Source organism: Fonsecaea erecta (genome assembly GCF_001651985.1).
Source record: "Fonsecaea erecta strain CBS 125763 chromosome Unknown Scaff5, whole genome shotgun sequence".
NCBI lineage: Eukaryota > Fungi > Ascomycota > Eurotiomycetes > Chaetothyriales > Herpotrichiellaceae > Fonsecaea > Fonsecaea erecta.
Genome location: NW_017387248.1, coordinates 722349 through 746819, shown reverse-complemented (window position 1 = coordinate 746819; position 24471 = coordinate 722349). Strand labels below are relative to the sequence as shown.

The window sequence follows — 24471 nt, the reverse complement described above, 5'->3', positions numbered from 1 at the left end:
TTTGTCGTCTCGCTTCTTGTTCTTCATAACCGCCGTTGACGGCAGCTCTCATCTCATATCATGCGGAAAAAGTAAATGTATGCGAATTTCTTCATTTCGTCCACGTCCACAGCCTTGACGACCTTCTCGTCATTGAACAGAACCCACTGTCGTTCCTTGCCTTCGCCGGGGATCACCTCACGAATGAATGCGACATAGTGACCGGCGTGAATGCTGGCGCCTTTATGGCAGACGATGCTCTGGAGCTCAAATTTGGCGGGAAGCTGATCGCTGCCGGGGAGTGCCTTTGGTTGACTGGGTGCCGCAGGGACATCCTCGCCAAAATCCCCTTGGTCATCTGGATGGCTGAAGACCCAGTCCAGAGCTCGGTTGACATCGCCGTTGCATTCTCGTAGAGCTTTGCGTGCCTGCGGTACACTGATTCCCATGTCACCAATCTGAGCAATCTTGTCAGCATCGTCGCTCGAGCCAGTTCCACCGGCGTCGGCGCCACCAAGATTTAGAGGTTCGTCGATATCAGGGTCATCCATATGTGAAAACAGCCAGTTCATGGCTGCTTCGGCATCTGCATTGCCCGTAGCGTGAAGTGCCTTTTCGCATCGTACGAGAGGAAAGCCCATTGAGGCAAGCTGCTCGAGGGCCGCCTCGTTCGGGACAAAAGCAGCAGAAGCCGATGTAGACCCTCCCACATCTGCGTCTTCAGGTAGTTCCTCTTCGCCCGGCTGCAGTCCAGCAGACTTGTACGTGCTCAGATCAAACGGTTCATCTGAGACCTGGACAGGGATGTCGAGTTTAGTGGGCACCCAGTTGATGATCTCAAAGCGGAGAGGATTGATTGCGAGGTTGCGAGGGAACGTCTTAAATTTCGATGACTTCGAGAATCCTCCCTTGGAACCACAAGCAGGGCAGGTCAACTCCACGGAAGTGGAGGCCGTAAAGATGTCGAGGCATTCCTTAAGTGAGACCGGCTCGAATTCGGCACCCTTCGTTGTATCTGCTGCACCACTGTCACCGTTGGTCACCGGCTTCCGCCTGACCGGCACAGGAATAGAGATATTATCTTGCTCGTCGGTTCGATATCGCACTCGCTTGCAATTCAGGCACTGCAAGCGCTGTTCCATCGCGAAGCGAAATGACTGAACAGGGTCTTCCGAAGGGCGAGAGCCATTGGAGATATTGATGAGCTTAAAGAGATGGAGTAGCAATTCAAAAGCGTCCTGTTGTCTCATGGTCGAGAACTCCTCATGTCCTCGTCCGATCAGATGTTTGAACATGGCCGGGGAAAGACCCTTTTGGTGTGGTACTTCGGGGCTGTCGGGAGCAGCATGAACATTGTTTTCGGGACGAGAATAGCGACCAGAGAGTATTCCATCAGCAAGCTTGCGCAACTGTGTCTCTAGGTCTTCGGCGGGAAGTTCAGTGGCTGGAGGCGGTTCGTTGGGGTGGTAATAACGCTGTTGAAAGTCTGGCAATGCGAACAAACATTGCACCGTGCTTGCAAGATAGCAGCTGTTGCCGATATTCTTCAGACCTGTGAGACCCGGTCCAAAGAGCGGTGATAGCTCTTTGCCATCTTCTGTTGTCATGGAGAAGTCCCATTTCAAATTTTGCTCTACCTGCATCTCCATGAGGCTCTTTTCAGTCTTTTCCCGTTCAGCAATGTTGATGCCCCAGTGAGCGAGGTGCTTCGCCAGGTCAGTGTCGATCCGTTCCTCGTTACACTGATAGCAATAGACGTCGGCATTCCCCTCTGGAGTGATGGAACCAAGTTTGACTGCAACAGCATGACCAGTCTCTGTTGCGTGATCCAGGCCATGGGAGTTGCCACCAATACCACCGAACTGTGCGCGGCCACAACCCAGGTTGCCACATTCCAAGCATAGCCACAGATTCTCCTTCAGATCGCACTTGGAACATGATCCCAGGTTCTGTGATTCAATTTGCCGGCTAGGCTGCTGCTCCAGACAAAGAGTATGTTCGCACGGCGTAAACTCCTGCTCCCATGCCTTGACTTCTTCTGATTTAGCGAAGGTCATAGCCTTCATGACCCCGTCCACCACTGCAGGCAAATTCCCCGAGTTCTTGTTCACATCCTGTATTTGGCATGCATAGCACTTGACTCTTGTGACTGTGTCATACTTGTCCTCCTCTGTTTCCGCCGCAATGGCGAGTTTGGTGAGCTTTGGTGGGGGTTCATCTCGTTGGACTTGTTTCCGGCTTCGTTTAATGTTCAGGACCAGTGGATGTTTTGTAGAGGAGTAGTGCAGTAGAGAGTGGTTACGGTCCCCTGCGCAGCCGCCATTGAAGCAATGCAGGCAGACGTCGAGACCAGCTTCATCGTCTATGGAATCGAAGCACTGGGTGCAGTCTTCGCGGTAGACGCTCTGGTTGGGTCTGGGAGGGTGGAGAGTATCTAAATAGGCATGAGGACACTCCATTATGGCTGCGAAGGGGGACGAGGATGGTATGACAGGTAGGCACACCACGGTTGACTTGGAATAAGACGACGATGAGGTGGGAAGACACAGACACCAAAGAGCAGCCCGCACTTCGAGTGACGAGGCTATGCCCAGCTGCAAGGCTGACGTCAACTGTCAAAAGCGGCGACACTGACGGCCAGATTCGGCGTGGAATATATCCCGGCGATTCGCTTCGCTGACTGGCTGAATGACTTGAAGCCAGACATAACCTCCTTCGACGCCTGTTCGTTGTTACCACACACCACACGTCTCTTGTTTCACTGACCTCATGCTGCGTTTGACAACGTCAGTGACGTGGCTTATAGCCGCCTTCTGAACGCTGCTGTTCAACGAAAATTACATTGTAAAGTGGATTACTTGGTCGTCTATGGATTCACCTGGAGATTGCGCGATCTTAGATTGAGGCTTAGTCTCACTCGTCCTGGTATACGCGATGGCCCTTCTACAAAACGAAGAGTAAGTTAGCCTGCGAGCGTGCCTTCATGTACGGACACGGGGCTGCGTGGTAAATACCATGAACCCGAGATTTGCTGACCCTGGACGCCAGTTTCGCCATCTGGTTTCTGCGCACGTCCTACCTGGCAAGTGCGAAAGATGGCACTGCGGAGCGACTCATTAATGTGAATTCATCAATCCTAAACACTCCTGGATTTCGTGCAGCAGGCTGGTCAGCGGATCCTGTTCACCGGACATACTCTCCACCCATTCCGACATCGATCAACAGCGAGTATCTCAAGGAAGGCGCCGACCTACAGCAAATCAATTCCCAAGCCGACGAAGAGGACGAAGGTGGCCTCGTGACTGGCAGGACCAGCAACGACACCATTGGCCCCGGTTTGAACGTCAGGCGACGACGAAAGAAGGAGCATGTCGAGGATGACGATAGCAGCGATCTCACCGACGAGTCAGAGGAGGAGGCTGATGGCGGACAACGAGCGGCTCAGCAAATTCGCTTTGCAAAGATGCCGTCTCGTCACCGAGCCGACTCTTCTCCGATTCGCGGTTCAGACGTAGACGGAGAAAGAACATCCCCGTTGAAAGGTCCTACCGACAATCGACGCCGTACTGGATCTCTTGGTGCCGTCGAGGCCGTCAAAGCTCGCGCCAGGCGAGATACCACCACGAGCAGCGACATGTCTTCTGAAAACGAAGTCGACCCAGCCTATTTCCAGCGCCGTCAGGTCCACGCAGGCCAACGGTCTAAATCTGCACCCAATCCCAATGACGGTCAAATGAGGGCCGATGGAGACCCCGGTCGGCCAGGAGATATGCAGGATGATTCTGATGCTGAATCTGTTGGATCTGCAATGTCTTCCGAACTGGGCGACACCATGGACTCTGCATCCCTCCTCAACACCATGGAAGACCCGAACCTTACATCTACATCACCTACGCTGGGCAGTCTGACCGGCTCGGGCTCCCGTTCATCGCTACCAGAATCACCTAAAAGGCAGCGGACACTGCCGATCCTGCATGAGCTACCTCCTCCTCGACCTATCAGTATGATACAACCCAAGAGCTTGCTTACAGCGGCGCTCGGTGCACAGAAAAGGGCTCCGAGCAACCCCGTACAGGCATTCGCCGGTCTCTCAGGTAAAGGAACCCCCAACCCACTTTGGATCAAGATATACACACCTTTCGCCAACAACCCCGATGAACCCTTCGAGATGCCATTGGCCCGGACGTCCAAAGACGGTAGCATGGTTATCGTTGCAGAAGCTATCGGTCACGCTCTATGGAGATATGGGGAGGAAAAGCGGGAGCCTCCTCTAAGGCCTGAACAGCTCGATGTCAACAAATGGACGCTACGAATGGTGGAAGATGGAGAGGTGGACGACGACTTTCCGCCCCTCGTTCGCACGAGGCCTGTGGCAGACTTCACGTACAACAACAATAGAGGCGGGAGAGGTCGTGCAACGGATCGTCCAGTCGACGAGTTCGCGCTTGTCGAAGCGTCGGCTGCTCAGTATGAAGCGAACAAAAAAGAAACACCGCAGTTCATACCAGAAGCAGCGACAGAGGTTGGCCCTATCCCTACGTTAGATGGGGCTCCGTCACAGTCTCCAGCACCACCGCCTCCCGCATCAAAGGCACCACCATCGCGAACCAACATCCTCTTGGCTGGCCAACCATTCACCTCTGCGCTCAGTAACACATCCTTGACACCTGCCGATCTCCCGGCACCGGCGGCACCACAGGCCACTCCACGCATGGGAGCCACGAAGACAATCAGGATACGATATCTGAACCTCGAGATGACCGCGCAGACAATGACCATGGAGATCTCGACCGATGGCTACATTGCTGAGATTCTAGACCATGTCTGTAAAAGATGGAACCTCGAGAAGGCTGGGTTCGTGCTCAAAGTGGCCGGCACCAATACCGTTGCGCCCCTGGATCGCACCGTGGAAGCTCTCGGTGGGCGATCGGAGCTGGATCTTGTGCGCCGCAGGTTCGGGGCTGGTGCCAGCTTGACGGGCTCGCCGGGCAGCTCTTCGCCCAATGCACCGTTGTTACTGGACATCCAAGGTCCCAAGAAGGGCAAGAGGGGCCAACCCCTCCATCCTCTGGCGCAGAAACAGGACCTGTTGTCGAGTGCCAGCAACTTCAAGAAGTATTATGTCACCCGGAAACAGCTGGGTGGCTTTGCCCAAGGGAGTCAGAGGGTGCTTGTGTTTGATGGCGACATCATTCATGTCATGCCGGCTGATACCAGCTCCAATGCCAAATTCAGTTCGATTGCATTCAACGATATCCTGAAGTGCAAAGTCAGCTCCAAGCACCCCAAGCTTGTACGAATCGTGGTGCGGCGAATCAACGAGTCGAAACGGTACGACTTCGAAGCGCGGACGGCAGGGGAGGCGCAGGAGATTGTGGACGAGGTGACACGGGAGATGAGGCTGGCGCGAGCATGAGCAAACCGTACCTCTCTATCAGACATGCAGAACGTTATCTGCTCCACTGTTTATCTCGATGTCCTCACCTGCTGGGGTATACATGCTCTTCAACTTAGGTGGGATTATGTCACCCGGAGATAGCAGTCAGTCCCAGGCGGCGTGGGCGTGGACCCCGGCAACCCTCGGCTAGGTCGGCCTAGTGCCTGGTAGGCTTCTAACCTGTTCGCTGCACCTAGCACCTCTGTCTACGACATACGTAAGGAGGGGTCGTTTCTGCGGGAGGGGAGCCCACTAGTGGACGGTGACATACGTGGCTGAGGGAGATGAGGTGAGTGGGCAGAACTGGGAATTGAAGAAACCTGCCTATCTGCTTGTGGTAGCGAACAGCACTGAGGGGAACGACAGACCTAGTAGGTAGGAGGAACTGCAGCTCTCGCATTCAGTATCCCCGCGTCTCTCAACAGACCACAAGCCTATCTACCACGGTGCTTGCTTGCACTCCTTGGTGCTGGGGAGCTGGGTGCTTGCATTCCACAATCTAGATCCCAAACAGCTACCCACCGGCTACTGTAACCCTGCACACTGGCTCCTGGACCTCCCCTCTCGCTCGCTCGCTCCCTCCTCCTTCTGTCACCGCCCGGCATTGGCCCCTCACCAACTGTTGCTCGTCACTGGTGCCCTCATCGCCAATAATATCATCCACCAGTTCCAAAGCTTACACTTCGGCCTCTGTCGCTCCCTTTACCTAGCTACTTACTGCTAGTGACGACCCAGAGCACCTCCCCCAGCTCTGGAGAGGGACACAGAGAGTTCAAAGATCCCGTCTCTCTGCTTTCCAACTTGCAGCTCCAAACCTGCCTTCTTCTGATTTCTTGCCTCTGTGTGTGTATGTGTGCTACACAGCTTGTCTCTTCTAGCTTGATTGCGCTTCACCGTTTCCTGAAAGAAGAGGGGAAAAGAAAAGAAGGAGCCAAAGCTCCAATCTCCATCCTGACTGACCTTGTTGTCGCGGCCGTCACCTTCCCCTCTGCCCTCCATTGGAGCTTATCGGCCTGCACTGCAGCTTCCCAGCGGCCAGCCCATTACCCGACCGAATAGTCGAGCAAACCGCCTTGACTTGATCCTGGCCTCTTTCCTACCTTGCTGCGAGCTGCGAGCTGCGGCTGTTGCTACCCCTCCCCACTTCGCAGTCTATTGCCCTCTCTCACCTAATTCCACGTTCCACGTTGCGACTCGGTGGGCAGTCCAACAGGCCTCCGAGCTCCTCTGAATCATTCTATTGTTAGCATTCCAGCCTTTGGGAACGTGCGCTTCCCTGTGTCACCCAAATGCCGACCTTTGGAGGTCTCCTCAAAAAAAAGAAGACCAAAGAGTCTTCTGACGACAAACCTGCGCAATCAGGCGGCGGCAGTTATCAGCCCATTCAATACAAGTCCTCCCAAAAGACCGACACCACATCGCCTGTCTCTTCCAGGACTACAGGCGCCTCCGATGCACCCTCTCAGGCCACCACCGCTGTGACCACCACCTCCACTCCAGAACCTCATGCCAAGACAGTCGAAAGCAACGGCGGTGTCGACATGAACGCTGCCGCCGTCGTCAGCCCTACCGGGGGCGTGGTGGATTCTAAGCCAGTACAGAGACAAACAAAGGGCAAATACACCCTCTCGGACTTCGCGATCCAGCGGACCCTGGGTACGGGCTCGTTTGGGCGGGTGCATCTGGTGCAGTCGAAACATAACCAACGCTTCTATGCCATCAAGGTCTTGAAGAAGGCCCAAGTGGTCAAGATGAAACAAATCGAGCACACCAACGACGAGAGACGTATGCTGCAGCGGGTCAAGCACCCCTTCCTCATCACGCTCTGGGGCACGTTCCAGGATTCGAAGAACCTGTACATGGTCATGGACTTTATCGAAGGTGGAGAGCTTTTCAGTCTGCTTCGAAAGTCTCAGGTAATGCCTTGTCCTTGGCTTGTCCCTTCTGACACCCCGACATTGACCTTCTGTGATAGCGCTTCCCCAACCCCGTAGCCAAGTTCTATGCCGCTGAAGTCACATTGGCGCTCGAATATCTGCACGGACAGAATATCATCTACCGCGACCTGAAGCCCGAAAACCTGCTTTTGGACAGGCACGGCCATGTCAAGATCACGGATTTTGGGTTTGCCAAAGAAGTGCCCGACATTACCTGGACCCTGTGCGGTACTCCGGATTACCTGGCCCCCGAGGTTGTGGCTTCAAAAGGGTACAATAAGTCAGTGGACTGGTAAGGTTGTCGGCCACCGCGTTTGGAGTTCTCACACTGAGCCTTTCCAGGTGGTCTCTAGGGATCTTGATCTTCGAAATGCTTTGTGGATTCACCCCGTTCTGGGATGGAGGTTCTCCTGTCAAGATTTACGAGAACATCCTCAAAGGAAGAGTCAAATATCCTCCCTACATCCATGCCGATGCTCAAGACCTCCTGGTTCAATTGATCACAAATGACTTGACCAAGAGACTGGGCAATTTGCATGGCGGCCCCGCAGACATCAAGAATCATGCCTGGTTCGCAGAGGTCACCTGGGAGCGACTATTGAAGAAAGATATTGACGCCCCGTACGTTCCACCAGTGAAAGGCGGAGCTGGTGATGCCAGTCAGTTCGACAAATACCCCGAGGAGACGGAAGAATATGGCAAGAAAGGAGAGGACCCGTACGACGACCCCAGAACCCGCTTCTCGCAATGCCTTAAGCTGACATGATATAGGTTCGGCCATTTTTTCGTGGACTTTTAATCATTACACTGCCACACCGAAGAACGAAAGGAGCATCGTAAAACAGTGCTTCCGTGTACGGGAGTACCAGATAGAGACGAAGAGAACATCGGACCATGCCCAGCCTGCGGGTTGACAGCCAGCTAGTCTGGTTCGATACGACATGAGGAGCGACAACCAAAAAAGTGGCTCTGAATTGGATTTGTGCTGCAGCCGGTGCAGCCGCCGTATTAACGAAATTTGATGACAGCGGGGATGGCTCTCCTGGAGTGGCCACCTTGAAAATCTGGTGGTGGAGGTGGTTTCTTTGGATTTGCAGTTGCAGTGTTGAGTGGGCCGCGGCGGTTGTGGTTGTGGCTGTTGTGGTTGTTGTTGCTGTGTATCACGATTGCGGCGACGATGCGGGAAGCTGGAATATCTACTCATGACTCCAAAAGCGATATGGAGATCGCACAAAGCGCTCAGTGCATTGTACCAGGACAATATCGCCACGGGTGGCCATGAGATATGTATGGACTTTGCATACTTGCGGTTCGAGAAGTTATCCCTCTGATGCCCAGAAGCAAAGCAGTTAAGCCTTGGATGAGCCTCTGACTTTTGAATGCATTAATTTCTATTCTTCAAGATCATTACATCTGATCTTTTCGGGCTAGTGGTTCATCTGTCTAGTTGAGAAGAGAAGATCTTGAGGTCGTGTTCAATGTGAAGCAGTCCGCAGCACTTCAGCCCTATTTACTTCCGCGTATTTCTTTCCGATTTCGTTTCCTTTTGGTGGCCTCCTGATATCAAAATAGTATACAGCTATGCTATGAAGTGAAAAGGTCTACAAGGACCTGGTGTTTGATGTCGAACTTGGACAGGCCAATCTCAAGCACGACACTTTCATCCGTCGGCCCTAAAGGAGATTGATGAGAAGGGAGGGGTTGCATGGTCGGTTGGACTATGTATACAATTTTTGAGGGGCGTGTACAGCTTTTCAAATGCGCCGATTCTGATGGAAGTTGATTTCGAGCTTCTGGCGTACCGCTGGGTGGCTCTAGACCGGTGCAGCGCTTATCCACTGTGCTCATAGTGCTCCGGGACGCAGTACGGCACGTACAAAGGGTCCCCAGCTCGTAGGAAGACAGCGGCTGCTCGGGTGTGGTCTGAAAATAGCTCAACCTTCCCCCGGTTTTCTTCCATCTCGCCCTGGGCCTGAGTTTTTGTCGGTCACCAGGTTCCCAATGCTCTGAGAGCTTCAAGATCCTGCTCTTTCCAGCGACAACCATTCGATGCCGATTACTTCATGTCAGGGCAGCAGGAGGGACCACCCCAGCTCCGGCACCCCCATCTCGTTGACAGCTCAAAACAACTCCTTCCCTCCTCCAGCCCCGGAGCCACCACCGATTCCGCCAGCGAACGAGGCGCTCTCCCTCTGCAACCTAGCCGTGTACGTCCGACTCGTCACGTTCCACGCATCAATGAACTTCTCCATGCAGGAGGTCAAGCATTTCTGTTCCGTCGAGCTCAGACTGCTCCCGGGGTTGGGGACGCATTTTTCAAAGCAGTTGGTATGGACGTTGGAGATGAGCTGCTTGGCGTTGGCGACGTTGGACTGTTCGCTGATGGCGGACTGGATGCGCTGGAGGGTTACGCCCGGCGTCGTAGTGTTGGCACCGCTGGGAGATGAGAAAGAGGTGGAGGGTAGAGGACTGCTAATGGATGTGGACGACGAGTCGGATGACGATGATGAGGAGGAAGAGGAGTTGTCTTTGGACGAACCGCCACCGAAGAAGCCGCCGAACGCCATTGCGTTACAGGTGTCTGATTGTGTAGAGAGAGGTGTGCTCGTAGTCTTGAGTTCAATAGAGATTTGGGAGATGCTGGGGCTACTGGGGCGTCCTTTTTCGTTAAGCGGAAGACCTTCTGCAGGCACTCTTCGTTTTGTGCCTATGAGTACCTCGTAGTTTGGCTTCGCTAGGCAGGTCTGCCGGCACCGGCGGCAGCCCATCAAGCCTTACTAGCCACGACGGCCGCCTATAACAATTGGCGGAAATCAACTATTGGCAGCGGCCACTGGCGAACCATTTCCTTCGTTCTCCACAAAGCCCCAGTTCACCTGCGTCGAATAGTCTGGCGAAACTGAACACCTTTACAGTAGTTCGACTCGACCATTTCACTTCTCCTGCGCCTTTAAGGGGGTTTCGCGACATTTTTTGAAGACCAGCCGTGTTCTTGCCATGAAGTCTCTGTGACATAGTGTTTTTCTCACCGCGATCGCGAAAACTTCTGAGCACATAGACATTGTCCCCATTGAAGATGTGGCCGCACTCCAATGTCTGGGCCTCGTTATGGCTGCTGGCAGCATGTGCAGTGGGCACGCGAGCGGCCGTAGAGGCAGACCCAGAGATGAAAAGCGTCCCCGTAGGTCCTGGCACAAATACATCCTTTACGACTGCTTCCGGGACCACTGGCTAATCTCCCATAATCCTTGATCAGCTGAGAACACACAGTCTCGCACCTCCATACCTCGACTCGGACATGTCAAGTCGGTGGTTCGACTTTGGCGGCGACACCATCATTCGTGCGGATCAGTACATCCGACTCGCCTCTGACATGCCCTCACAATCCGGCTGGATCTTCTCCCGCATACCGCTGACGGCGACGAACTGGGAAGTGGAGTTCGAGTTCTCAATCCACGGCAAGGGCCACCTGCATGGCGACGGGTTTGCGATGTGGATAACCAAGGAGAGGGCACAGCCCGGTCCCGTGTTCGGGCATGCGGATCGGTTTGAAGGACTGGGGATTTTCTTCGACACGTACAAGAATAACAGACCTGGTGTTGTGTTTCCTTACGTGATGGGCATGATGGGTGACGGAAAGACTTCATATGATGCGGCGAATGACGGGAAGGCGAACGAAATCGGTGGTTGCTCGGTAAGAGATGAGCATTTCAAGGACGATATCAGATGAGACTGACCACAGATGGCACACAGGCTCGAGGGTTGCGCGGTGCTTCCATCCCCACCAAAGCGAAGCTGACTTATTTCCAAGACAAGTCACTTACGCTCCAGCTACAGTACAAAGCGATGGATGCCTGGGTCGACTGTTTCTCTATTACCCCCACGGCGGATCTACCATTGAAGATGCCCAATACGGCATATCTAGGATTCAGCGCACACACGGGCGAGCTCTCCGACAACTTCGATATCATTAGCGTGGAAACACGGAATTTATACAACCCAGTGGCAGCAAACTCCGGGAGAGACAAGGCGGCACAGGCTCGGGTGAGTGGGAGAGGAAGGAGTACCAAGCCCAAGGGTGGTGGTTGGGGATGGTTCTTTTTCAAGGTGCTGCTCTTTGCGGGTGTGGCAGGTGGCGGGTATGTTGGATACAAGAAGTACAAGGAGAAGCAGCGGTACGATGGGTTCAAGGGGTTCTAGGTAGAGTCAAAGGGAGGAGTTCAGGGTGGCATGGGCAGGTCTCGACTCGTGATTGTACAAAGATCAATGACAGATGGTTCACAGCCTGGCTTGCTTGCTGTGTCCACAGGCTATACGGTAGATGAGTTCATTTCTGTACACCTGTAAGTCTTTGTCGCTGTACTTGGTTCCATATGGTATGTACGGTACACACCCGAGGCTGAGATCTAGAGCTGGGCACGTGATGCAGCTCCGAAACTCAAGCCAGCGCCACTAAGCTACAAGCGGCTAGTGATCAGCCCTCCGTGACATCCAGAACACAAAGCAAACCCAACATCTCACAGCCAATCAACAGCGCGCAACCGTGCCTTGTTATGAGTGCGTGATTTCGAGCACCTCTTTTGCCTGATTTTCTCAGCGTCCTTTTCGCAGTCTGAAATCAACCCCCAGCAACCTTCGGATCAACGCCAAGCCCCCGTCCTGACCTGATCTTGCTGTCACTGCCCACCCTCCTGACCTTTCGCTTATAATCCCCGTTCCCTCCTACCGATTTTCTTCCTTTTCTTTCTCCCTCCTTTTCCCGCCCACTTTCGACTATCTCGCGCCACTGCTTCTGGTCGTTCCGCATCTCATCAACCAACCATCAATAACCTTCCCATTTTACAACTTTTCATCTTTCAAACACTTTTGCAAATATGACTGGACGTAAGTTAGCACCCTTGTGCATCCGTTGTTGCGATTATTCTGGTTTTTGCTGTCGCTTCACCTTATCGTCGCCTCCAGCTGCAGGTCGGAGCTGTGGCGCGCCACCGCCGATACCTGTGACGACTGCAACAAACAACAATAAACTCAAGTAACAATATAACTAACGATCTCTTCTACAGGCGGCAAAGGCGGAAAGGGCCTCGGCAAGGGTGGTGCTAAGCGTCACCGTAAGATTCTTCGCGACAACATCCAGGGTATCACCAAGCCTGCCATCCGACGTCTCGCTCGTCGTGGTGGTGTCAAGCGTATCTCAGCCATGATCTACGAAGAGACCCGTGGTGTCCTCAAGTCCTTCCTCGAATCCGTCATCCGTGACGCTGTCACCTACACCGAGCACGCAAAGAGAAAGACCGTCACTTCGCTTGGTAAGTCGAGAGTGAGATGCATCTCAACCATGACCCCAGACTAACTCCGCGTCTAGATGTTGTGTATGCCCTCAAGCGACAAGGCAGAACCCTCTACGGTTTCGGTGGTTAGACTTCGCCACAATGAGGTCGACATCTAGAGTCCGGCGATTGCGAGAGATGTGGATATGGGCTACGGTGGTCATGGATGACGAAACACGGCGCATGGGTCTGGCTGTATTACAAAACTATTGACGTTGGGTTTTTATGGCAAGGGGTTTAAGAACTTTTGTGTCGTGCTTGACCAAGACGCAGCAATCAATACTCGAGATGGATTTTGCGTCCTTTCGAGTGGACCTCTTACAGAAGACAAGTAGTCAATTGTAACACAATCGAACAATTGAGTTGAAATCAAGTGATCCTGCACCATCTGCCTGTGACATTTGCTGTTTTCTGGCTTTCGCGACGTGCTCCGGGTGCTCGAATGTTCTGCTGACGCAAGTCGGGATCTATTTCGGCATCAGCTCATTCCACTGCAAACCCTCGTCCTTTGTAACTGTACGTAGGTTCGCCGTCAAGAGACTGCAGACTGGTCGTGGCGTCCAACAGATGGACACCTGCTCTTAGCTTGGTGACTGCTTGATTACAGGCGCCAGCAAATGCAAGGGACAGACAAAGATCACCATGGCTAAGGCAGCAGAGTTTCCCTTACCCAGCTCGCCAGCTGGAGATGTGTGGCTTAAAGCCTGTCGCCTAACCAGAGGCAGCCTCCGGCCCTTCTAGGCGGGCCAATCTCAGGCCACTAATAGACGGTGCTGCGGGATCCCGAGAGTGTGGCGAAAATTGACTGATGTGTCGAATAACAGGCACCAGGAATTCCACCATGGCCGATATACTCGGATTCACCCCGCCCTGACTTCTTGGGCCTTACGCATAATCAATTCAGCACCACCCGACTTCGACTCTGCCACTGTCACAAAATCCTCTTTTTTGAACGATGCATCGCCTGCAACCTCGTCGCGCGCAATAGCAACAGCCAGGACATGAGACGGCAAAACACACGATAACTCCCACCCCCGACTCGTTCGTCCATCGCCACCATGTTTCAGCGGCGTGGCACGTATCTTCAGCGCCTGTCCAAGCTCTACTCGGACACCAAACAGTCCTATGAGAGCGCCAAAGTCACCCCAGCGGCGGCGAATGTCACGGACCTGCCCGAGCTGAGGGACTTGAGGCGTGATTTCCAGATTCAGCAGGATCGGTTGCTGGCATGGGGGATGCACTGGACCGACGTTGGCGCTCCTTACTCCGCCCAGGGCGATGTCGACATCGACAAGAAAATCGACCAGGCCGGGTTGGGTGAGGTGGTGGCCAGCGTCATGTCGGAGATCAAAAGGCTTCTGGAAGAGAGTGGCCGCCTGGAGCATCCTGAACGGTATGAGATGAAGAAGTCGGCACGGGGTCCGGGGTCGAGTCCTGTGGCCCCACGGAGAGACTGGACCAGTCACGAGGTCATGACCGGGCGTGCGCTGCTGGAGCAGCTGACGACCTGCATCGACGTCCTCTATAGCCTCGAGGAATCAAGGAGGGCCGATGAGAAGGGCGGTGACGCCAAACGGACGAAGCACGCGCATGGCTCGCTTGCTGCCGATGGTACCGACTATGGCCCCCTGTACGACCACCCTCTACACATCGATTTCAACGGTCTCGAGTTCAGTACCTACTCCGCCCAAGCAGCTGACCCACCCCCATATGATCCCGCCGATGGCTCGGTGGCTTCGAGGGAAAGGTCGATCGCCTATTTTCGTCAGGCTGCTTGCCCCGTCCTTGTCGACTTTCTCACGGCCGACTGTCCACCTTATGTTGTCGGAAGCGCCGAGGACGTCTTCGAGCTCCATGAACTTGGCGAGAAGCTCTGCAAAGATCGATCCCTGTCGTGGTGCGGCCACCTGAGACTTCTCGGGTTCACTGTCGATCCCAATGGACCCCGTTGTGCCATGGTGTATGCCTTACCCGACGGACACGACCACAAGACTCTCCAGCAACACAGGACTCTTTTCTCTCTCCTAGCCACCAGTAACGTGCAAGAGGGCTCCTCGCCCGCTCTGGAAGATCGCTTCCGACTGGCATATAATCTCGCTCTGTCGATAATGGGCTATTTCGCTCAAGGAGAAACTCATCAGTACGTCAACAGCAGCAATATCCTTCTCATCGGCAGCAGAGAGCATATGCATCGCTCCCACGTGTCTAAAGAATTGAGATATCCCTATTTACTACAGTCGTGCCAGGACTTTCTATCTCGGCTACAAGCAGAGGAACCATTTGCAGCAACCATCTACCGCCACCCCGACCACGATATTCACGCGTCTGAAGTTGTTCCTGCTTATGACATCTACAGCCTTGGCTTGCTTTTGTTGGAGATTGGTCTCTGGATCCCCCTACAGAAACTGTGGAAGCCCAAGTATGACCGCCGACTTTTCATGGAAAGAGTCCAGCGCATCTACGCACACAAGCTGGCTTCAAAGTGCGGAAGCAAGTACATGAGGGTTGTTCAGAAATGCTTGCAAGCACCTGCGGAATTGCAGTACAGGAACAACTATGAGGATGCTGGAGCGTTCCTACTTCAGGTGGCCAAGGACCTATCACAATGTTGCGCTCTCGATGAAGAAGGGCCTCCTCCTGCCTCTGACATCGAGACCTTTGAGCTCATCATCATTGAGCAGATGTGCAAGGCTGAAGAACAAGCTGCCGAGGAGGAGAAAAGACCCCAGATACCACCCGACGACGTCAAGCCCGAGCTCCCTAAAAGGGCGAACTCAAAACGAAAGGCCGACGCGATCCAGCAATCCACCTTGCCAGCAGAGAAGCCTCTCCGAAAGTGGAGTGATGTCGACATCCCTCAAGAAGACCTGGACCAGTGGAATACCAGGGTGATGCCCAAGCTAGGCAAGATGCTGGAGGCTGCTCTCAAGGATTCGCCCGAATCATCTTGCAGCCTCAGTCTCATGATGTTCGGAAGTGCCCCTGAAAGCGCCAAGACCACCATCTGCATTCAATGTCCACAGATCAACAAGGTCCGTGATGTGCTGAGGAGGAAATTCCGGCCCAAGAAGGGATGGGGCGTCGTCCTGCTCAACGGTGAAGTCAGACGAAGCGGCACCGGCAGAAGGAGAAAGCCGAGGCGATCGGGGTATGGTTCCAGTTGCTCGAAATACAGAGGTCCTCAAGCCATGGCACGAAGGCCTCTGGAGCAGAAGTATCAGGAACGACCGACGAGTGGCGCCAGCATTGGAGCCTTTAAAGATTGCGAACATCTTCCTCCTGTTTCCTTCGGTGGCACTATCCTTGTTGACGGCGAACCTTATGGAATGACGGTGCATCACATGCTCGACCTTCCAAGCGACGACGACGGAGACGATGAAGATGAAATCGATGTAGTTCGACGCAGCGAACAGCAACAACAACAAGCTCGGCGAGCTGCAGCACCACGTAAAATGCCTGGACAATTTGACACTTCAGCCGATGTACGTTTCATGCAATCAGAGGAAGACCTTTCGCGGTTTTCCGATCTTGCCATTTCTGACGAGGATTTTGAAAACAACAGTGATGAAGACGATGACCAGAGTGATGCCAGCACCATCCGACCAGACTATGCCATCATGGACGCGGACGGCAACGAGTTCTGGTTTCTCGAAGACAGCCCTCCCGGACTTGACGATGACGACGGATCCGACGAGGAATCGTCGGAAGACGAAGCGGACGCTGACGACGCGGCCTCTATCGGCGACAAAAGAGGTATCGCACCATATTCAGACGACGATCTCTGCGTGACTCAACCCGCCATCGACGATGTCGACGAAGACTTCTTTCCTAGCGAGGAAGATCGTGACGATGACCACCTCGCGAGCCACGCGTTTGGGTATGTCTTTGCGAGTAGCGGCATTCGACGTGTCGTAAGAGGCGAAATGAAGCATGAAGTCGACTGGGCATTGATTCGGGTCCACGAAGACCGCTTGAAGATCGAGAACGCCATCCCTTTGCAGCAGAAGGGCACTGGCATTCCTCCAACGTCCTCGTCACGACAAGGGTCTCGGATGTCTCCCCAAAGGCGTGACCCCATTCCCGTCCTCACAACAATTACCCCCCTTTCTTCCCTCTCTGGCCTCCGGGTACATTGCCGCGGTCGTTCATCCGGTTTCAAACGGGGACGTATCTCGCAGGCCATGTCGCTGGTGAAAATGCACGGCCGGCAATCCTTCTCGGTGAGTTGGTGTGTCGAAGGCGGCTTCGGTATCCCTGGCGATAGTGGTGCCTGGGTCTATGATCCCGTCTCGGGCGGACTCTGCGGTCATGTCTTGGCCTGGGGCGAGAAGAGCAAGACGGCGTACATTGCGCCCATGGAGGTGTTGTTTGAGGATATCAAGGGCCGACTTGGCGCTCGGTGCGTGGAGTTACCCGTCCCAGAAGGGTTGAGGAGGCGGATGAGAGAGGATGAGGGTATTGGGATGGGCACTACGAATACGAGCGGTGGTGAGCAGGAGGTAATAGTTGCTGCCAAGTTGAGAGACATGAGGCTCGACAACAACACCACCAATGCTACCGTCGGTTCTGGGTCTAGTACTACTGCTTCTGCTTCTGCCTCGGGAGCACCTGGTGGCGGAGGCAAGACGAAGCAGGTCGTCGGCGTTCGGCCGCTGGTCATGGCTGGCGCGGTCTCTTGATTCTTTCTTTTTGCAATGGTTGTGAACGACATGTTGTTGGTGTTCCTTAAGGATGTGATATGTATCTGAGATATCTACCTGCACGGCGCACACGGGCCAAGCTACATACGGAGAGATGTAATCGAAGAGCGAGCGATTCATGTTTCCAACCTTGAACTTACCACCTATGCGTCCCTTGTTTGTATATATACTCCGTATATATGGTCTATTTCCTGGCTGAGAAGGGGCTGAAAAGCGTGGGTCTTAAATCGTTCGTTCATCGTCTGTCTCCATATCAAGGACTTGGCTGATTGATTTTGAATACATGTAAACAATAATTAGCACCTAGCCGATTCCAATGCGGTCCTTCTGCCCTGTCCCACTCGCTCACTCACTCAGTCATCCATCCACTCAGTCATGTCTTTGGTGGGCAATACAGAACGACCAGAGAACAACACTTGTGCATCACCTCTATTATGTAGTACGTCCACAATAATATCCTTTCATAATACTGTTCTGCCAGGTATCTGCTCGCGCGCCCTTCTTCTAGATCAGCACGCGATAGCGTATGTAGCAAGCATTGTGTCCTATGTTCTGGGAGGCGCTGTCGCCAGGACGAACCGGCGATCCTCGTCGACCGGGCACCTCGTTCGTCAGGGTGTCCACATGAGGATGCTGAGGCAGAGGCACAGGCACATGGGGGCACGGAAAGCTTCATAGTCTGGAATCGAACTTTTCTGTGTCTACTTCTATGTAAGAGATCCTGGACGATCGAGCCATGTGAACACCTCTTTGAGGGTTGTTGGGACCTCGGTTTCTTTTTTTGGGGGGAGCCCTACATCGAGCATAATACTAAGTTGAGTCGGCTTTACACAGCAAAGCGAACAAAGCTTCCCGAGGCTCCCTGCATGCGGTAGCATCAAAGCAATGAACGCCACCGTTGAAAACAGGATCACAAAGAATGCCTTGAGGTGGTGAGAAAGCTCGCGCCAAGATGCCAATATTCAATATAGCCATGCCCGGGGATGCAATCTGGTCCGTCGTGGCCATCGCGAGTGACTTCAACGACGTTCAGGACGTCCTTGCAGAACTGAAAGACGGAACTGCGACCTTGACCACGCTATTTGCCGCGGCGGTCAAGTATATTATTCTCATGTCTAAATCCTCAGACATCAGAATGCAATGACCTGGGCAGCACAAGCAAACATCATCCAGAAGTATTCATACGTGACGATGCTCAAGATTTGGAGGACATGCAGACTTGGAAGTATAGCGTGATCGACACTCGAGAGTATGCTGATGATCAACTCAATATGAAAGAGACAGTGACTGAACTGCCAGATAATGTGGGATTTCGACAAGTTATGGAGGACAATGCCCAGGGAAAGAAGGAGTTGAACAAACTGATGAAAGTCAACCCACCATCTGGGCACACATTTTGCTTTCTTTGAAGTTTGAGGTCTGTTGCAATCGCAGACTTGAAGCCAGCGTATATTTTGAGAGCGTGGAACATTCGAAGGACGGCACAGGACAGGGGTGATGACTCTCTGTAACTCGATTTGTATGTTGAAACATCACCGATTATGGCCTTAGCAACTTAGCACCGCCGATATTCATCAATTTTAGCAAGGTGTAGAGGGTATATCTAGGTTATAGTCCTATCCCAGAGCTCGAGGGCCTCCAAACACGAAACTATTGTCCGAAACGGGGCCAGGAACCGACATCAGCGCGAAAGCTAAGAGGCGGGCCACAGTTGAGCTTAGGCTGCTGCAGAGGCACTCGCGGCCTGGGAAGACGAGCGCGGGATTAGACAGCCATGTCTCAAAATTGCCCAGCCAGGACTTAGGGTACAACCTCAGGTTGTTCAGCCCCGGAAACAGAAATGGCTTTTCTATGAGGTCAAGATTTGGGAACGCGTATCGTGGTGTATGTTGAGATATGAAGAGTGGCAAGAGCAAGCGCCTTGGAATGCTTAGGAGACGAGGCCCGTCGTTTACGGCGGCAATTGCACCTACTCTTGTAGGGGGTAATAGGGAGTTGTCTGTGCTGCTGACATGCCTATGTGCAAAGAATGTCGAGGTCACCCAGATTTCCTAAGCTTCTCAGGAGAGAGGATGTTATGCGACCAACCCTAACGCCGGTTTGGCCTGAGTTCGAGCCGCTCAGGCTGACCATGCCTTCCTAGAAATGGGAATCGCGTATGCGAAGTAATCATCCATGACCAGCGCTTCGTTCGGTCGCTCAGGACCTCGGAGTCGCCCTGCGTTTCTGTCTTCTCCGTGCAGTCTCTACGGATCTTTTTCGCTTCACCCTGGAGGACTTCTCCTCGGGTGAACCCGATGAAGCTTCATCAACTTGTCGATGAGATCCCGTGCTTCCATTTTGTTGATTATGCAGCTCCACATTGCTAAGAACCTCGAGACTTCGCACGTTTCCAGTAGATGAATACTCAGGACCACTGCCGAAGCGCCAGAAACATCGATCTGAATCCCTTTCGGATTCCTGATGGCTGTCATGATCTCCGTGTCTTTGGGATGAGGACCGAAAGAGACATACTCGCAGTGTACGTATGTTGAGAGAGCCTGGCACTAGCGGAAGATCAGCTGGCAAGTTCGTCGTCGGGGCTGTATGAAGGGCTTTTATCAGTAACTCTTTGACCCACAGTGGGAAACCCCAATTGCCAACAACGTCGAGCTGCTCGTCGCATGTGTAACACAATGTTGCATCGTTGTTGTCATAATCCACAGCGCTTTCATCAAGCTCAGTTGCGCAAAAGTCGCAGCAATCGATTCCCTGTTGTCTTTTGCGTTCCGCTACTCTGACCCAGGCAGCGGCCTCCGACTTGAAAAGCCGTCGGAGGAATTTTCTCTTCCAATCTGCAAAGGGTCCGCCGTGCAAGAGACGAGGGTCAAGCCAGGGATTATATTCCCGCTCGAAAATGATCAGCCCTGTATCACGGAGCCCGCGAGGAGAGCCCTGTCTGGTTGGTAGGGGCTTTTTGAGCTCTCGAAGCCACTTTGAGAAGCTCGGCCCGCCATACGAGCAAAACACACCGTACGGCTTTTGTAAGTTCCAGATATCACGATATCTCTTCTGTGTTCTCAAGTTTGATGTCCCATTGTTGTTTGTTGTGTGATAAACGTCCTTGTCTTCGAAGGTCCTCTTGATGATTCTGGCCAGGTCGTCCTCGTCTGGTGGTCTGGCAGAATCTTGAACGACATAAACACAGAGTGAAGATAGACGGTTCATGCTTGCGTGGATGAGGACTGCTCCTTCTTTGGAAACTTGTAGGGTATTTTCCATTGGGATGGGCCCGTCGTCGTATGACTTGACGTCCTGTATTTCGTAGGAATTAGAGATGCGAAGGAAAGGAAGGTCAGGCTCCAGGTCTCCTCTTTTGTGAAATTTGTAACAGTAATTCACTAGTTCCCAAATTGTGGCATTGGTGGTCTCGAAACTCCGCTTTGATGGCCACGCTTCGTCAAAAGCAGGTATGAACCCTGCAATTCTTGAAATCGAGGCAAGCAAATTGTGCTGGGCAGTGGCTCGTTTAAGCTCAGACATGTATTGTACGAGGCTTTTATCGACCAAAAGCTCACCATCCTCGTCAATGGGCACATATGGCATTCTTGCCTTCCCATGCCCCGCCTTCAGGGTTGATTCGGCAATAAGAACATCGAAAGCATCTTCAGCAATTGATATGACGCAAAGCTCGCGGATCTGTTCCCAGGATTCAGACAGACGGTAAGTTGCAAGATGGACAGTATAGAATTTCACTTGCTTGATGCTGAAAGGGGTGTGTAGTCTTGCTTGACCAGTCCATAGCTCCTCAATGGCGTTCAAGTCGTTGATGAGAAGAATACTCGGTATGACAGAGTGGAGTTGATCCAAGATTCGACGTATTAATAATGTCCGTACATTTTTGCCTATGGAGCGCAGAAAAGTTTGGATGCTGTCCGCTGTTATGAAAAGGCATAGAAATCTAGATTCAATTGGGCCAATATGGCGAACAACTCCAAGGGGACTGTCCAAAACCTTGAAAGCTGCTTGAACTCCAGTTGATTCGTTTGGCGGTCCAATATCTGTCTCCGCAGCGCTGAGAGTCGGTATGATGTCTCGAGAAGAAAATATGTCCGTATCGGTAAATATGGTCGCATTGTCATTGTCGCCAGACGTAATTGTCCTCAGTTCGGTGAGAACTGCAGTTCGGTAGATATCTCGTGCCCAATCTGACATATAATCCACTATAAGAAATAGCTGAAGGGCATCATCTCGGTCCGTTATGCATCCAGTCCAGACTTGAACGATGTTCTATCTATGACTTAGAGGTAACTCTTCTCTGCCAGGGTTGTGACTGTTGAAACTTACGGTATTGTGAGGAGCAATTCTTGAATGTGGTGAGATCACAGCCGGGCTTTGATAAGCCAAACAGAGTCGCCAGTCATCTCCCCTGCTCATGAAGAACCAGACTAGAGGCCCGGATGCCCACCTCGATCTCTGTCCTGCGGCTGACCTGAGGCTCTGTTGAACATTGAGATATGTGTAGATTGGAAAAGCTGTTTGCAAGCGGATGGAGTACCAGTCGTCAGCTGCTGTGCCTGATTTCGCTTCTATAACCACGAAAGGGAACAGAAGGGCTTCCCCAAGGCCAGAATGTGGTTGCTTGTGCAAACGGTCTTCGATAAAACTGCCGTTTGCAAGCTCTGTAAGGAGCAGATTTTCCATGTTTCTTGTCTGTCGGAGGCCGTAGACGCGATCTGGCTTTTGCTCTTGGGGTAACTTTTGAGCCAACTCAGAGGGATGAATGACTACATCGTCGGCTCGATCTATAAATAATCGATTGAGGCCGACTCTTTCGTCTCTATAGCCAATCAGATGCTGCCGACTTGACAAAGTTCGGGAATGATATACTCGTCTTCGGGTCGTGTTCCTCGAGGGCAACGACAGCGATCGCGGTTCTCCTGACGTCTTCTGAGGTTGGCAGCTGTTTTGTCACCTTCATTCAACTTCGCTTCGATCTCTGAACGCCATACTCGCTTTCTACACATCTTGCTGTGAAAGTTGTCAGCCAATTCCCACCACAGACTACAATAATTCCTACCATGCCACCTCGGAGGTCAACCGGCTGAAAATGAGAGGTTCGCAAGCAAGTCTCCAAGTTGCCTCATTTCGAGAAACGCAATCTCTAGCTCTTTCGGTGAGCTTTCTTGCCTGGTTTTTGGCCTCGCCCTTCCAGGGCATCGCAGCCGTATTATCTTCGTTTTCAGCTCCAACATATTTGCTATACCTGAATTGTTTCAGTCTCTCAATTGACGCGAACACTTCTTTGTGATTGGTAGGCCACTTTTCCCTTGACAACGCGTCTATGTACACGATATTGTGTTCTTTCCGGAGTCTTTCGAATACCGGGCGATTCGTTGTGGAAAGAGGCATTGTCAAGTGAAAGACAGCATTGGATCAAATATAGGCGCGAGAAACCACGGACAATCGAGGAGACTGGTACTTTGCAACATGAGAAATCTGGATTAGGCAGAGGCCTGACAACATGTTGCCACTGCAGCCTAGATGCCTACATGAAACACTCCCCGTGGCTCAGCCTCCACGAACGTGGGATTTTGGATTTAGCGCGTCACAGCTGCCGCCCCCATGTAGTACATCTTCAGAGTCGCCCGCATGTTAATGATTCGCCCCATTGCGCGTTCGTCAAAGTTGGTTCTTCCTGAGCTTGTTCAACGCTTGCATTCCGAAACGACCGTCAGGACTGCAGGGTTTACGATGCAATCGGTGTAGCTGGGACGAGGGATAAGGGCCTGGCGCCGATAAAGCTGGACTCAGAGATCATCGGAAAAGGCCCCGAGCGACTTCTATTCGTCACTCGAAGGGGACATTTGGTTCTGAGTTACGAACATGTCAGAAAAGGCGACGTCGTCGCTCGATCAAAGGAACCCAGGTGCTCTTTATTCTGCGTCGAAGCGGGAGTAGAGCGTATCAGCTGATCAGTAGAGCTTGTGTGCATAGCATCATAGACGGAGAGACGGCCAGGGAGGACAAGTTTGGCATAGTATACTTGTCTAATGAGATACATATGTGAACGCGAGGCGTCCAGACGAGCACGGCGAGGTACATGTGAAGAGAACCTTCCTCCTCCATCCTCTGTTTGGAGTTGCCCTTGGCGTCTTGGCATGTCTGATAATAATACAACGCACCAACTATTACACAGAAACCATGAGGGCAAAAAAGGTAGTAAGCAAATCAGGAGGGGGCCAAAAAAAAACTTGTTACTGACCCAATTCCAATGAGCCAGGAAACAGGCCAAAAAGATAAATGCCTCCATTGAGAGTCGAACTCAAGACCTCGACATTCCAGTAGATAGAAGCTACTAGTGTCGCGCTCTACCGCTGAGCTATGAAGGCCGCGGAGAACTCGCTGTGATGCGCGTCTCCCGGCACTTCTTGGAAGAATTTGCGCGGCTAAAAATTATATAAATATGTATTCACTGGGACTAGGGTGTAAGTGCGACTCAGTTCATGCAGCGAATAGCAAAGGCGGAAAGATACCCCTGGACATTTTAAAGTGAAACTAGTCTCTGTGCGCAAAGCCACTGAATACACGTATTCGCTCGGTGGTGCTCTGTCATTGGCTGTCTTGCGGAATTAGCACTACGGTGTCGTTCTCAGCGAAGTTTCGCAATCCTCGTACGCATCTCAACGACACTGGTGACACTACCTGTGATCTCGCTGGGGGTTCACAAATTCGTCCTTGGGACAGGCGGGCAGTCTAAGAAATTAGACAAATGTTGATCAGCACGTAAATGGTAGTTGCCCAACGCGTCTGTCAATCAAGAGCGGCAAAGTCACCAAAGCATATGTTCGGTTGAAAATCCTCAGCGCACACACTGTATATTAAGGCCCAAATCGGCACAGAGAGGCGCCATCAACCACGAAAAGCGTGAACTACAGCCAATAGCAAGAAACTACATCCGAGGTGTTGATTGAGGGAGAGCAAGAAGGGCAAAGATAGCACCGTGAACAGCATCAGTCAACCCACATCCCAGGCCGACAGGATCAGTAGCTTGGCCGGTATCTTCTACTTCGATCGTTTACATAGTAAGCTACGTACAGCATATTTGA

The 24471-nt window shown here is 52.6% G+C and overlaps 9 protein-coding genes and 1 non-coding gene across 10 annotated transcripts; 6 read left to right on the top strand and 4 right to left on the bottom strand.

Moving 5' to 3' along the window:
- Positions 1-53: 53 nt before the first annotated feature.
- On the bottom strand, positions 54-2438 carry AYL99_06342 (hypothetical protein; the record flags this gene model as incomplete). The annotated part of the gene is made up of 1 exon (XM_018837851.1): positions 54-2438. One exon carries the CDS (start codon positions 2436-2438, stop codon positions 54-56), a length of 2385 nt encoding a protein of 794 aa, XP_018692411.1.
- Positions 2439-2913: 475 nt separating this feature from the next.
- AYL99_06341 (hypothetical protein) lies at positions 2914-5395 on the top strand (the record flags this gene model as incomplete). The annotated part of the gene is made up of 2 exons (XM_018837850.1): positions 2914-2936; positions 3028-5395. The coding sequence occupies 2 exons, from the start codon at positions 2914-2916 to the stop codon at positions 5393-5395; spliced, it is 2391 nt and encodes a 796-aa protein (XP_018692410.1).
- A 1310-nt stretch (positions 5396-6705) lies between these two features.
- Positions 6706-8152, top strand: AYL99_06340 (cAMP-dependent protein kinase type 2; the record flags this gene model as incomplete). The annotated part of the gene is made up of 4 exons (XM_018837849.1): positions 6706-7332; positions 7392-7645; positions 7696-8070; positions 8125-8152. 4 exons carry the CDS (start codon positions 6706-6708, stop codon positions 8150-8152), a joined length of 1284 nt encoding a protein of 427 aa, XP_018692409.1.
- A 1321-nt stretch (positions 8153-9473) lies between these two features.
- AYL99_06339 (hypothetical protein) lies at positions 9474-9920 on the bottom strand (the record flags this gene model as incomplete). The annotated part of the gene is made up of 1 exon (XM_018837848.1): positions 9474-9920. One exon carries the CDS (start codon positions 9918-9920, stop codon positions 9474-9476), a length of 447 nt encoding a protein of 148 aa, XP_018692408.1.
- A 731-nt stretch (positions 9921-10651) lies between these two features.
- On the top strand, positions 10652-11553 carry AYL99_06338 (hypothetical protein; the record flags this gene model as incomplete). Its single annotated transcript, XM_018837847.1, has 2 exons — positions 10652-11047; positions 11107-11553. 2 exons carry the CDS (start codon positions 10652-10654, stop codon positions 11551-11553), a joined length of 843 nt encoding a protein of 280 aa, XP_018692407.1.
- Positions 11554-12227: 674 nt separating this feature from the next.
- Positions 12228-12774, top strand: AYL99_06337 (histone; the record flags this gene model as incomplete). The annotated part of the gene is made up of 3 exons (XM_018837846.1): positions 12228-12237; positions 12417-12662; positions 12719-12774. The coding sequence occupies 3 exons, from the start codon at positions 12228-12230 to the stop codon at positions 12772-12774; spliced, it is 312 nt and encodes a 103-aa protein (XP_018692406.1).
- Positions 12775-13741: 967 nt separating this feature from the next.
- Positions 13742-17362, top strand: AYL99_06336 (hypothetical protein; the record flags this gene model as incomplete). Its single annotated transcript, XM_018837845.1, has 1 exon — positions 13742-17362. One exon carries the CDS (start codon positions 13742-13744, stop codon positions 17360-17362), a length of 3621 nt encoding a protein of 1206 aa, XP_018692405.1.
- Positions 17363-18335: 973 nt separating this feature from the next.
- Positions 18336-18792, top strand: AYL99_06335 (hypothetical protein; the record flags this gene model as incomplete). The annotated part of the gene is made up of 2 exons (XM_018837844.1): positions 18336-18481; positions 18537-18792. The coding sequence occupies 2 exons, from the start codon at positions 18336-18338 to the stop codon at positions 18790-18792; spliced, it is 402 nt and encodes a 133-aa protein (XP_018692404.1).
- A 790-nt stretch (positions 18793-19582) lies between these two features.
- Positions 19583-20968, bottom strand: AYL99_06334 (hypothetical protein; the record flags this gene model as incomplete). The annotated part of the gene is made up of 1 exon (XM_018837843.1): positions 19583-20968. One exon carries the CDS (start codon positions 20966-20968, stop codon positions 19583-19585), a length of 1386 nt encoding a protein of 461 aa, XP_018692403.1.
- Positions 20969-23666: 2698 nt separating this feature from the next.
- AYL99_06333 lies at positions 23667-23754 on the bottom strand. The gene has a single exon. It is a non-coding gene; the product is annotated as a tRNA-Leu (tRNA).
- Between the last annotated feature and the right edge of the window lie 717 nt (positions 23755-24471).